Source organism: Phoca vitulina, unplaced genomic scaffold (genome assembly GCF_004348235.1).
Source record: "Phoca vitulina isolate PV1807 unplaced genomic scaffold, GSC_HSeal_1.0 scaffold59, whole genome shotgun sequence".
NCBI lineage: Eukaryota > Metazoa > Chordata > Mammalia > Carnivora > Phocidae > Phoca > Phoca vitulina.
The window spans coordinates 3,226,127-3,239,097 of NW_022589762.1; the positions used below are offsets into that span (position 1 = coordinate 3,226,127).

Below are 12,971 nucleotides of genomic sequence, written 5' to 3' on the forward strand. Positions count from 1 at the left end.
AGGCCTGGCAGCTTCCTCGTCTTTGCACGACAGCTGTTTGTTTTCTAGAGGGTGTTCACAATGCTGACAGTGCATGCTGCCCGGCGTGTGAAGACATAGTCCTGCCCTCAGGCCTCTGGGAGCCTGAGCTAGAGACTCGGCTCTGGGCGCAAACACAGCTTGAAAAGCAGGCAGGCTGAGCCCGAAGGTGTGAGGCCTTTGTTTCCTTCTCTGAGGAGAAAAAGAATGAGCTGGCTAGATGAATTCTCTGAAGAAGGGAGCACAGGAGTACCCAAGACATCCCTTTGTGGGGGGTAAGAGGGGAGGCTGGGGTCGCCTCAGTGCCCAGGCACTAAAGACTGCCTAGGGATGGAGAAGGGAAACACAAGCCTGAGGCAAGTGGGAAACAGATGGAGTCCAGCAGTGAGGGATGACAGGCCCCAGAGGGGAAATGAGAGGCCACCCTGTGAGAGGAGTGCCATCTGCCGAGCCTCCCATGGCCCCACAGGTCTCACCCGGCACGCCGCCCCTCCCCCACTAGGGCCTGGGGCTCATGGCCCCACACCCACTGACCTAAATCAAGCCCTGCTGAGCAGGTGCCCATGAAGAAAGCTGGAAAGTAAAGGCCAAAAGGACTGCTAAAGATGGAACTTCAGGAGGCAGTGCGACATCGTGTCAAAGACACAGGGTTTCGAGCCAGACCAGCCAGGGTTCCTTCCCTAGTACCATTCCTACCAGCTGTGTGTCTTGGGCAAGTTGATTATTCCTTCTCAACTTCACTTCCCTCTCCTGGAAAATGGCTTCTTAGAGGGTTTAAATGGAATAGCAATAACGTGCCATGCACAAGTCCCTGGTACACGGTAGGCGTACACCCGTTACTCCTTCCATGGAAGAGAAGATGTTTATTCTTTAAAATCCACAGTGAGATTTAGAATTAGAAAGAATGACCCAGAAAAAAGAGAAGAGTATCATTTTGCATTTTTCCTTAGGAGCCACAGAAAGGGCAGGTCTGACACAGCTGTCCTAGGGAGTTTGCTCATCAGCATGCAGGAGCTATTTCTGGTGTGTCAGAGCACCCCCCAGATCAATCAGCCTGATGGCAGGGGAGGTGGAGTAAGCCTGGGGGGTCCAGGGCCAGGCAGGGTTCCAGTCCAGGCCCTGCCACTAAACTTCCATAGCCACACTTTGCTTGATGCTTTTGGCCCCTTTCACTCCTGATTCTGTGATTCCACGAGGCCTGCTTAGAGTCCCTTGGAAAGTCCATGGATTGACCTGCTAACCTATCAACCAGGCAATCGATCTATCCATCCATTTATTTCACCTCAGATCCATCTATTATAATGATTAAAGGATCCAGTATGCCATGGAGTGGGCCGCAGAGGCATGGGCTCCCTGGCTTGCAAGGATACACAGGTCTTTACAAGGATCCGAAGACGCTTAGACACTTTTGGTTAGAGGTAACAGAAATGAACCTAAAGTATCTAAGACCAAAAGGGAGAATTTATTATAAGATGTCAGAGTCTCTCCTAGGAACCATGGGAAAATGATCAGGGAGGCCATACAAAGGCCTGGAACCAGAAACTAGGAAGCCAGTACTCCAACCTAGGCAGCTTCTTTCACTCTGCCTTTCCAAGGATGACTGACCTTTCATTTCTGCTTCTCCTTGTGTGTCTTAGTTCATGTCATCATCAGTGGTTGGATAGCAATAGTGAATCTCATTTGCAATTTTCTGGGAGACAGAATCTGATTGGCCCTGCTTGGATGGGATGCCTATGCTTGGTCCACTCAGCCAACAGCCAGATGAGCCAGGCATTCATAGATCACCACGATAAGCTCTCATAAATAGAACTCACTAGGCTGCTCCTGGCTGAGTAGAGTGGGGGAATTTCAGAGAAGGGGAGGTTGTGACTGCCCTTGTACCCCGAAGGGTGCTGTGTTAGTAAGGATACAAGTTTGGCAGCTCTGTCAAGACCCAATATAATAAGGGCTTAGACAAGATGGAAGTTTATTTCTCTCCCGTGGGTAACAGTCTGAGTGCAAACACTGCAGGGATAATATGGTGGCTCCCCAATGTTAGAAACCCAGGCTCCTTCTAACTTGTTACTATACTCTTAGGGTATTTGTCTTATGCACATTGTTGAGGATGGCTCACTGTAATGTCCAGTCCAACTGGACTGGCCTTCCTTTTAAGTTCATGATTGTTCCTGCTAACTTCTTTTTTTAAGATTTTATTTATTTATTTATTGGGTGGGGGGCAGAGGGAGAGGGAGAGAGAATCTCAAGCAAACTCCTCGCTGAGCGCAGAGCCCGACTCGGGGCTCCATCTCATGACCCTGAGATCATGACCTGAGCTGAAATCAAGAGTCAGACGCTTAGCCAACTGAACCACCCTGATGCCCCTCTTGAAAATTCCTATTAGCTAGGACTTGATCACGTGGACATACTGTAAGAGAGATCGGGGAAAGTTGGCTTTAGCTAGGTGTTCATGTGCCTGGTCAAAAATCCTACCACTCTGTAAGAAGGTCAAATATATATTGGGGGATGACCTCCTACAACAAGCAATAGCGGCCTTGGTTCCTGGAAGTTCACGGAAGTTTTTGTCCCTCCTGACTCTGGCCTGGGGAGGAGGTTCTTGCCCGGGGAGAGATATGGCAGGCATGGAAGCATGGACACGGGAATGGCGAGGAGGATGCAACAGGACGAGTTTAGACCAAGCGATGTCTAAAGCCCTTTGCACTCTTACGCCACTTGGAGAAAGCATGAAGATGATGTGCCTCTTCCTCTATCCTAACTTAGGGGATAGAAACGGAAGTTCTTGGGACAGATTGCGGAAGTGAATTGTATAACACGGAGTTCTTTAAAGAACACATCTTCAGTGCTGCGGTTCTCCTGGTCATAGCTCAGCTGTGTTAACCAAGAGGGAGTTGAAATCATTTCCTTTAGGCACTAGACCCACATATTATGCTCCTGCCTAGCAACCCCATCCTGCAGCTGTGCTGGGCCGAGCAGTTCAGAAGAGCTAATCCACCAATAACGCTGCCCTGGGCACCTACTGCTTGCAGGGCACTGTGCTGGCTGCCGCAGGAGAGCCCAGGGCAGGGGAAGGTGTGTTGAACAGAAGCTTGCGCTCACTGGCCCCTTCCTCTCAGCCACCAGACTGACCTTATCTTTAGCTGAGGACTTCCTGCGCACCGTCATTACTTGACAGGGCAAGAGGCTTCAGTTCCGAGTCAGCGGATGGGCTCATGAGTCATGATGCATATGGTAGCGGCGGCTTTGCTGACTGTGCGCTCACCCTCTCAGCTCTGCGCTTTGGGCTCTGCACAAGAAAGGAGGGCTGCCAGAGGGGGCTGATGGTCAGCTACTCCATAGCATTGACCTTGCGTCTTTCGGGGGTCCAGCCTGGTGTGTGGGGGCGCGCGCACGTGTACGTGTGTCTGCGCTTGTCAGGATGGGGAAGGCAGGACGGAGGTACAAAATGACTGGGGGAAGTGAGGAACTCAAAGTGGACTTTGTAGCTTTTAGTCACAGTGATGTCAGGATGAAGTGGGAGGGTCGGGAGCAGAGAGGGCCCCGAGCTAAGAGTCACCCTGCGGTCACACTCTGTTTGGCTACAACTGAACTGAGTGTTCAAATATCATTTCCCCCATTTAAAAAAAAACAGGGGTAATGATGGCCTTGCTCAACTCCAAAGGAATTCTAAAATGAAAGACAATTGGCCCGTGAGCCTTGCAAAGATAAGGTCTCTACTTCATTTGTCTGTGCCCTTCAGCACCTGGCATAGCGCTTTGTGCACCTAGTACATCTCGAGTGAGTATTGTCTAGACCCAATCACTGAAGTCACCTGTTCCACCCGACGTGTAAGAAAACCGAAACCCAGGGAGGGACAGCGACACGGGAAGATCAAACATGGAAAGCGCCCAGTACCTGACCTGTGTTGAGCATTCAGTCAACGTAAGTGTCCTTCTTTTTGAAATGGCAGCTTCAGGAGTAGAATCCAGATGTTTGACCTCTGACAGCTCTGCTCTTGCCCCTCGCCGTGTTGCTCTGAGTTGTCTGGCTAACATCAGATGGCTTGTTTAAGGGGGAGGAGGGCTCAGCTCGCAGGAACGCTGATGCAGACACCTGCGTCCATGGTCTAAGTACGACGCATGGTTAACGAACAAGGGGCCCTGGAGCTGGACGGCCTTGGGTTTGAATCCCAATTCTGCCATTGACTGCGTGACCTCATTTACTCTCTTTCTGCCTCAGCTTTCTCATCTGTACAATGGGGACTGACATTGTATTTAAGCTCGCAAGGTTGTGGTGAGGATCAAATGAATTAAAATACACAGAGTGCTTAGAAAAGGGCCTGGCACATCGTAAGTGCGTTATTGCCGCTTCTCCCCGGCAATGTTAGGCTTTTGTCACTGAGATGGCGGCTGCAAGGGCGGCGCCTACACTCAGCCTTCACAAAGACAGCCATCTGATGGCGGTGGAGTTTGCTATTTCTGAATAGGATAAGATTCCCATAGATGTTCTAAAGGACTGGACACCCTGTTGCGTAATTTCTTTGAGGGCTGCGGTGCTTCTGCCGTAAGGACTCTCAAGGACTGAGTTCGGTGCCCTTCAGTTGGCGGGCAGTTAGGAAGCAATGATCAGTAAGAACTCTTGGGGACGTGTGGATCCGGGGTCATCACGCTCTAGCCACAGCACACTGATGGCTGAGTTAGGACACAGGTTTTCTACAAGCACATCTCCTTCCCTTCAAATCTTTCCAATCCCAGGCTTCATTGAGATTTGCTCAGCATTAAAAAGTCACTGGAACCCCCCCAGCACAGAGAAGGTGGCTGAATGCCAAAGGACTGGAGCCAGGAAAACTATGTGAGAGGCAGTCTTGCTCCTGCCAAGAATGGGATGCAATTTCCTACCCTTACCCCCGCAGTGGGCCCCCCAACCTCCTGTCATTCCCATTTCCCATCCACCCCCAGTCCTATGAGCCACAGATTTCTGACTGAAAAAGCAATTCAGCGCTGCTCACTTAGGATATTTCCTCCTGACCTACTTCCTGAGTGCTGGGGCAGAACGCTTGCCCTGCTCAGAAAGGCAACGTTAGCTCAGCATTTCCCCTGCCAAACGTCACCCAGATGATGAGTGTCTGTCACTCACTCCCAGCCAATTGCCACACCTGAGAGGTGGCTTTTCTTACTGGTTTCCCGTGTCGACACCTGGACTGACTAACCTGACAGGTTCCCTGAATAGAGCTGAAAACTGTTTCCTGGTGGAAACTTTTGCCTTTTCTGTTGTGTGCTTTTGCCTTTTCTGTTGTGTGCCTGTTTTTGTAATTTGGTTCAGAACCACCATTTACCATGGACCCAGGGACTGAGATTGTCATTCCTGAGTGTTTCTAGTTCCTTCTTCTTCTTCTTCTTCTTTTTTTTAAAGATTTTATTTATTTATTTGAGAGAGAGAATGAGAGAGAGCACATGAGAGGGGGTAGGGTCAGAGGGAGAAGCAGACTCCCTGCCGAGCAGGGAGCCCGATGCGGGACCCGATCCAGGGACTCCAGGATCATGACCTGAGCCGAAGGCAGTTGCTTAACCAACTGAGCCACCCAGGCGCCCTCTTCTTCTTCTTCTGCCTCTCCTCCCCCTCCTCCTCCTCCCTCTTCTTCTTCTTCTTCTTCACATTCAATACCTTACAGAGTACCTACTACGTGGTCAGGTATTCTACATATTACCTTTAATATGCCCAGTAGAATATTACCATAATTCTACATATTACCTCCAATATGCCCAGTACTCAACCTTGTGAGGTAGATATATTAGGACAGTGCTTCTCAGACTTTAATGTGCGGAGAGAATCTTGTTATAATGCGATTCTGTTGAGTAGGTCTGGGAGACAGCCTGAGATTCTGCATTTCTAACAAGCTCCCATGTGATATTGATGCTGCTGGTTCTAACTCCTTGAGTAGCAAAGGAATCCTTGCACACACTTCATTGCTTCATTCTCCCTCCATCCCTTCCTTCTTTCCTATCCCCTGCATCCTGTTTAGGGCCAAGGCAACTTTACCCACAGTCCTGTGGATCCTACGTCTTCTGGTTCCTTGATTTACTACCTTGGTTTGGTGGTGCATATCTTCCAGTAACTTCCTGGGAAAGTGAGCAAAGAAAGTAAAATGTTACTTACTAACATAACTGAAAATGTCTTTACACTGGATTGATAGTTTCCCCATGTATAGAATTCTAACTTCCAGAATGGCTGTTGTAATATCCAATACCACATCAAACCTCTGTCCTTTCTATCTCACTTCTGAAGGTTTTTAGATTCTTCTCTCTGACCTCTAGTGTTCTGGAAGTTCACAATGCTGTGCCTTGGGATGGTTCCTTCCTCATTCATTATACTGGGCATTTGATGGGTCCTTTTGACCTGGAAACTTATATCCTTCTGTTGTGGAAAAAAAAAATTCCTTTGATTATTTCTTTAATTATTTCTTCCTCTCTCTCTCTCTTTTTTTTTTTTTTTGTTCAGTCCATCTGGAGCTCCTGTTATCAAGATGTTGGATCTTCTGACCTGATCCTTTGATCTTCCTAGCTTCTGTATCTAATTTCCCATCTCTTTATCTCTCTGTTTTACTTTCTGGAAGATTTTATAAACTACTTTTTCTAACTTTTCTAGTTGAATTTTAAATATTTATATTTTTAAATTCTCAGAGTTCTCTTTTGTTGTTCGTTGAATATTCCTTTTTCTAATAGGCCATGGTTCTTTCACGGGTGTAACAGCTTCTCTTCTGTCTCCAGGGCATGATTCTTTTCCTTTTTTTGAACTTTCTTCTCTCTACATTCTTTTCTTTTCTTTTTTTTTTTTAAGATTTTATTTATTTATTTGAGAGAGAGAGAATGAGAGAGAGCACATGAGAGAGGAGGGAGGGTCAGAGGGAGAAGCAGACTCCCCGCCGAGCAGGGAGCCCGATGTGGGCCTCGATCCGGGAACTCCAGGATCATGACCTGAGCTGAAGGCAGTCGCTTAACTGACTGAGCCACCCAGGTGCCCTCTCTACATTCTTTTCTCTGCACTTCTTATTTCTTTAATTTGTTTTCTGTCTTTCATGTAGACTTTCTATTTATATTAAAGGCACTAAACAGTTTACCGGAAGGAAACGAAGAAGTAACTGACAGAAGACTCTTCATTGTACCCTTTTGAATCTTTTGAATTCTGAACCATATTAGTATAAAGCCTATTTGAAAAACAAAACAAACCTTGTAGAAGTTTATTTTAAGCTTTAGGTGCATGGGTATAGCTTATCCATTGAAGAGCTTTACTGTAGTATGGTGACTAACATAACATAATAAAATTAAATTAAATTTTAAAAAAAAGAAGAGCTTTACTGTAGAGATATTGAGATGGGGTGTCAAGCAGCTTTTTACCTGAAGGGACTTCTAAGTGTCAGCATTTAAAAGTCTCTCTGGGCCATTAAGTCTTTTCTGATAAGAATCTTCTAGACTCCTGTCTGGGGAGAGGTGTTGGGGGAGGATATAAGCCTACCGGCCAATTTTCTTGAATGAGTGTGGGAGGAAGGCTGGATAGCCTATTGTTGAAAATGAAGCTTTTTAACCAGGACCCTCAACCCTCTCCTAACTATACATACAACGGAGTCTGTCAGCCTCCAGTGCATGCTTCTCAAGCTGTCTGTGGTGAAGGACCCGTTTTTAAATTTCCGATCTGTCAGGGACCCACATGCAGTTCTAACGCACATGGCTACTCCATATCTCCTATCACACATGACTCCCAATAGGAGTTCAAACATCCAAACTGGTCTATATCCTGTTCAGCAAGAAGAATCCACTGAGAACTCACTTGAATGTTGAGGCAATTTCAAATTTCTATAAAAATTCTAAACACTTATTCTTACTTTCTGTACTTATCTTATTAGGGCCAGTAACAAAGTTACTCTTGATCTCAGCTCAGGTCTTGATCTCAGGGTTGTGAGTTCAAGCCCTGCATTGGGCTCCCCATTGGGTATGGAACCTACTTAAAAGAAAAAAAAAAGTCCTGCTGACTTCTTTGCAGAGTTGATCCTAAAAGTATGGAATTTCAAGGGACCCAGAATAGCCAAAACAATCTTGAAAAAGAACAAGTTTGGAGGACTTACATAGCCCAATTTTTAAACTTACTGCAAATCTATGGTAATCAAGTAATCAAGTGTGATACTGGCATAAAGATAGACCTACAGATGGATGAAATAGACTTGGGAGTCCATAAATAAACCTTCAGATTTGTTTGATCTTTGATAAGAATGCCAAGACAACTCAGTGGGGCAAAGAATAGTCATTTCAGTAGGTGGTGCCAAGACAGCTGGAGATCCACACACAAAAGAATGAAGCTGAACCCCTACCTCACACCACACACAAAAATTAACTCAAAATGGATCATAGACCTAAATGTAGGAGCTAAAAATTTAAAACTCTAGAAGAAAATATAAGAGTAAATCTTCATGAGGGAAAGCTTTCTTAGGTGTAATACCAAAAACAAAAGTAACAAAGGAAAAAATAAATTGGACTCATGAAAATTAAAAACTTTTGTGTTCCAAATGACACCATCAAGAAAGCGAGAAGAGAACCTTCACAAGAGAAAATATTTTCAAATCATATATCTGATAAGGGACTTGTATTCAGAATATATAAAGAACTTTTACAATTTATAATAAAAAGGCAAATAACCCAATTTTTAAATGGGCAAAGGATCCAAATAACATTTTTCCAAAGAAGATACACCAATGACCAATAAGCTCCATGAAAAGATGTTCAACATCATTAGCCAACAGAGAAAGACAAATTCAAAACTACAATGAGATACCACTTGATATTCACTAGGAGGCTATTATTACAAAGACAGATAATAACAAATGCTCTTAAGGATGTGGAGAAATTGGGACCTCACATTGTACTCATCAGAATGTAAAATGGTGCAGCCGCTTTGGAAAACAGTCTTGCAGTTCCTCAAAAAGATAAACATAGACAATAGGACCCAGCAATCCCACTCTTAGGTGTATATGTTCACACAATGAATGAATGTTCAAAGCAACATTATTCATGATAGTCAAAAAGTGGAAACAACTCAAATGGTCATCAGCTGAAGATGGATAAATAAAATGTGGTATATCCATATAGTGGAATTTTATTTAATGATAAAAAGAAATGAAGTACCGATACACACTACAACATGAATGAATTTTGAAACATTATGCTTAGCGAAAGTCACAAAGTCACAAATGCTTCCATTTACATAAAATGTCCAGAATAAGGGAATCTACACAGAGAGAAAATAGATCAGTGGTTGCCTAAGATGGAGTCCAGGGGATGGGGAGAAAATGGGTATGGAGTTTTTTTTTTCAGGGTGGTAAAAATGTTCTGAAATCGATTGTGGTGATGGCTGCACAACTCCGGGAATATACTAAAAGCCACTGAATTTTGCACTTTGGATAGGTGAATTGTATGGTATGTGAGTTACATCTCAATAAAGCTGTTACAATGGGATTTCTAGAGTCAACCCAGCATGTCTAACTGCAAGTCTCCAGCATCATCACTCTTGAATGTGGAAGTCTCCAGCTTATTTTATGCACAGTGCTCTCAATTTATCAACACATTAGATCAAATCTGAGGTGACACATTTGCTCTCAATCTGATGGTGACTTAAGGGATTGCTGTTGGCTTCATTAGGGGATGTACCGATATTGAGTCAGACAAATTAATAAACTGTGCCTAATTTGACACTCTCATTCCATAGAAAATAATTTCTTTGCTTTTTAAAAAGATATCTCCTGGGGCACCTGGGTGGCTCAGTTGGTTAAGCGTCTCCTTCAGCTTGGGTCATGATCTCAGGGTCCTGGAATCGAGCCCCGTGTCGGGCTCTCTGCTCGGCGGGGAGCCTGCTTTTCCCTATGCCTGTCGCTCCCCCTACTTGTGCTCTCTCTCTCTCACTGTCAAATAAATAAATAAATAAAATCTTAAAAATAAATAAATAATAAAAAAATAAAAATAAAAAGATATCACCTTTTATTAACAGCAAATAATACAAAAAGCACCTCCCTACTTGCAAGCCTCAGAATGTGTTCTGAGGGGCACCTGGGTGGCTCAGCCGTTAAGCGTCTGCCTTCAGCTCAGGTCATGATCCCAGGGTCCTGGGATGGAGCCCTGCATCGGGCTCTCCCTGCTCCGCGGGAGGCCTGCTTCTCCTTCTCCCACTCCCCCTGCTTGTGTTCCCTCTCTCACTGTGTCTCTTTCTGTCAAATAAATAAAATCTTTAAAAAAAAAAAAAAAGAGGGGCGCCTGGGTGGCTCAGTTGGTTAAGCGACTGCCTTCGGCTCAGGTCATGATCCTAGAGTCCTGGGATCGAGTCCCGCATCGGGCTCCCTGCTCAGCAGGGAGTCTGCTTCTCCCTCTGACCCTCCCCCTCTCATGTGCTCTCTCTCTCTCTCTCTCTCAAATAAATAAATAAAATCTTAAAAAAAAAAAAAAAAAGAATGTGTTCTGAATGAGGATGCAAACCCAGTTTGTCCATTTATTCAACAAATATTTATAGAGCATTCACCATGTGCGGGCTGCTCTGGCAGGTTCTGCAAATGCAATAAATGGCAGACGAATTACAGAGAGGAGAGAGCTGAATAGGTGGCCCTAAACCAGTCTGTCTTGAATCTCAAAGGATGGAGGAATTGGTGATGGTTAACTATTGAGGGATTCAGGGAAATGTCTACAAATCTTTTTTTCTCTTGGAGAACTCAGGGTGGGGTTTTTAAAATTACATAAATATTAGAACAACACTAACAGAAATGGGGAACAAAAGAAAAGAAGTTTAACAACAGTTCTGCCCCCCACCCTTCCCCCCATTGATCTCATTTCAAACCATGTCTCTGCTCCCACCCAGTTTTGAAGATTCTAGCTCCATCTCTCCCTAACTTTGGCCACCTCCATTCCATGCCTCTCAGAGGACCCAGTTCAAAGGACCTTCCAAGACTCACTTGGAGAAAGTCAGACCTGAGGTGTTGAAGCTTGGTGGCAGCCAAGACCCCCCAGTTGCTCAGGAGGTTGGGGGAGGAAAGGAGTAGATGTGAATCCCAGCGCCAATTTGCTTCGGGACACATTCCTTGAGACTCAGAAGCCAGGCAGGGGAGGGCTGCTGAACATCAGGGCTCTGCTAGTCGGGCCGAAGGAGGGGGGGGGCCACTGCCTCAAGTGTGTAAACCTTGGCATTGGAGGTGTCCCGTGTTCAGAGACCGGCCGTGTGGAAAGTGTCACCAGCAAGTCAGTGGGGGACATCTTAGGGAGGAATGTGAGCCCCCACTCAGGCATGCTGGGCTGCAAGTCTGACCTCGCTGACGAGGAGAGGCAGCAGGCCAGCCACCCCCCTGGGGGGGCACTCTTCCACACTCTGGGGGTGCTGGGGGTTCCTAGTGCCCAACCCTACTGCGGAGAGTTGGGTCCAAATGCCAGCAAAGCCGGAACATGCTGTGAGATCTTGATGTGTCTCTTCACCTCTCTGAGCCCATTTATTCATCTGTAAATGGGGATAATAATCCTCACCTCGGGGAATGTTGTGAGGGTTAGAGATGGCGAGAAGCTTAGCACAGCCTCTTCCTCTCAGTGCGTGACTTGCCATTGTGTCTAGGACACATACCTATTCTTATGGGCTATGAGGCCCCTAAATTTCTAGGATTTAGCTTTGTTATTCTCATCTCTCAATAAATAGAATTTTTTTAATATTAAAAGGCTTATTGTACAACATGACTACAATGTAATACATGTTTATTATAGAATCTTTGAAAATTTCAGACAGACAACCCAAAATCAAAATAAGCCAATAATCCGACCCCTCAGAAATAACCACAGTTAACATTTTCATTTTAACACTCAGTCTTTTTTTTTTTTTTAAAGCTTATAATTTTAATAGTGGTTCCAATGTAGTAATTACTTCACTACAAAGGTACAGCAATATAAGATATATCAATATCCTCTTATTCTTAAAACGAAGCAATCAGGGGCACCTGGGTGGCTCAGTCAGTTAAGCGTCTGCCTTCGGCTCTGGTCCTGATCCCGGGTCCTGGGATCAAGTCTGAGTCAGGCTCCCTGCTTGGCAGGGAGTCTGCTTCTCCCTCTGCCTCTGCCCCTGCTCCTACTCTCTCTCTAATAAATAAATAAAATCGATAAAAATAAAAAAAATTTTAAAAACGAAGCAAATTCAGAATTTGGAACTTTTTTTTTAGCTTCAGAGGTAGAATTTAGTGATTCATCAGTTGCATATAACACCCAGTGCTCATTCCATCAAGTGCCCTCCTTAATGCCCATCCCCCACCTCCCTCCCCTCCAGCAACCCTCAGTGTGCTTCCTAGAGTTCAGTGTCTCTTATGGTTTGCCTCCCTCTCAATTTTCATCTTATTTTATTTTTCCTTCCCTTTCCCTATGTTCACCTGTTTTGTTTCTTAAATTCCACATATGAGTAATCATATGGTATTTGTCTTTCTCTCACTGACTTATTTTGCTTAGCATAATACCCTCTAGTTCCTTCCACGTTGTTGCAAATGGCAAGATTTCATTTTCTGATGGCTGAGTAATATTCCATTGTGTATATATATATATATATATATATATACCACATCTTTGTCCATTCATCTGTCGGTGGACTTCTAGGCTCTTAAGAGTCTCCCAGTCTTTTGATTTATGTAGTAGTGTCATGAAGTACACACATTTAGTTACTGATTTGTGTTCTACTCTAAGTATCTGTCATCATAATTCTCATATAATAACATTTAAAGTAATTAGCATTTAAAATACTAATATCTCATAGTATGATTATATCATAATTCTTTAACCAACCCCCTATTGTTAGTTATGTCCTGTTCTCACTGTTTTAAATGGTACCATAGTAAGTATTCTTAAAGTAGTTCCATTTTACCTCAAACAGGAAGCACATTTTTAAGGCTTTTGAGACCCACTGACAAATTAACTAGACAGGAAAGA

The 12,971-nt window shown here is 44.7% G+C and overlaps 1 protein-coding gene across 1 annotated transcript in view; it reads left to right on the plus strand.

The window, feature by feature from the left end:
* The first annotated feature begins 3,608 nt into the window (after positions 1 to 3,608).
* Positions 3,609 to 12,971, plus strand: part of NINJ2 (ninjurin 2) — a 35,014-nt gene continuing 25,651 nt past the window's right edge. Inside the window, exon 1 of the mRNA XM_032391015.1 lies at positions 3,609 to 3,933. Within this exon, the coding sequence (XP_032246906.1) occupies positions 3,889 to 3,933 (45 nt within the window). The 5' untranslated portion in view covers positions 3,609 to 3,888. The remainder of the gene's footprint in view (positions 3,934 to 12,971) is intronic.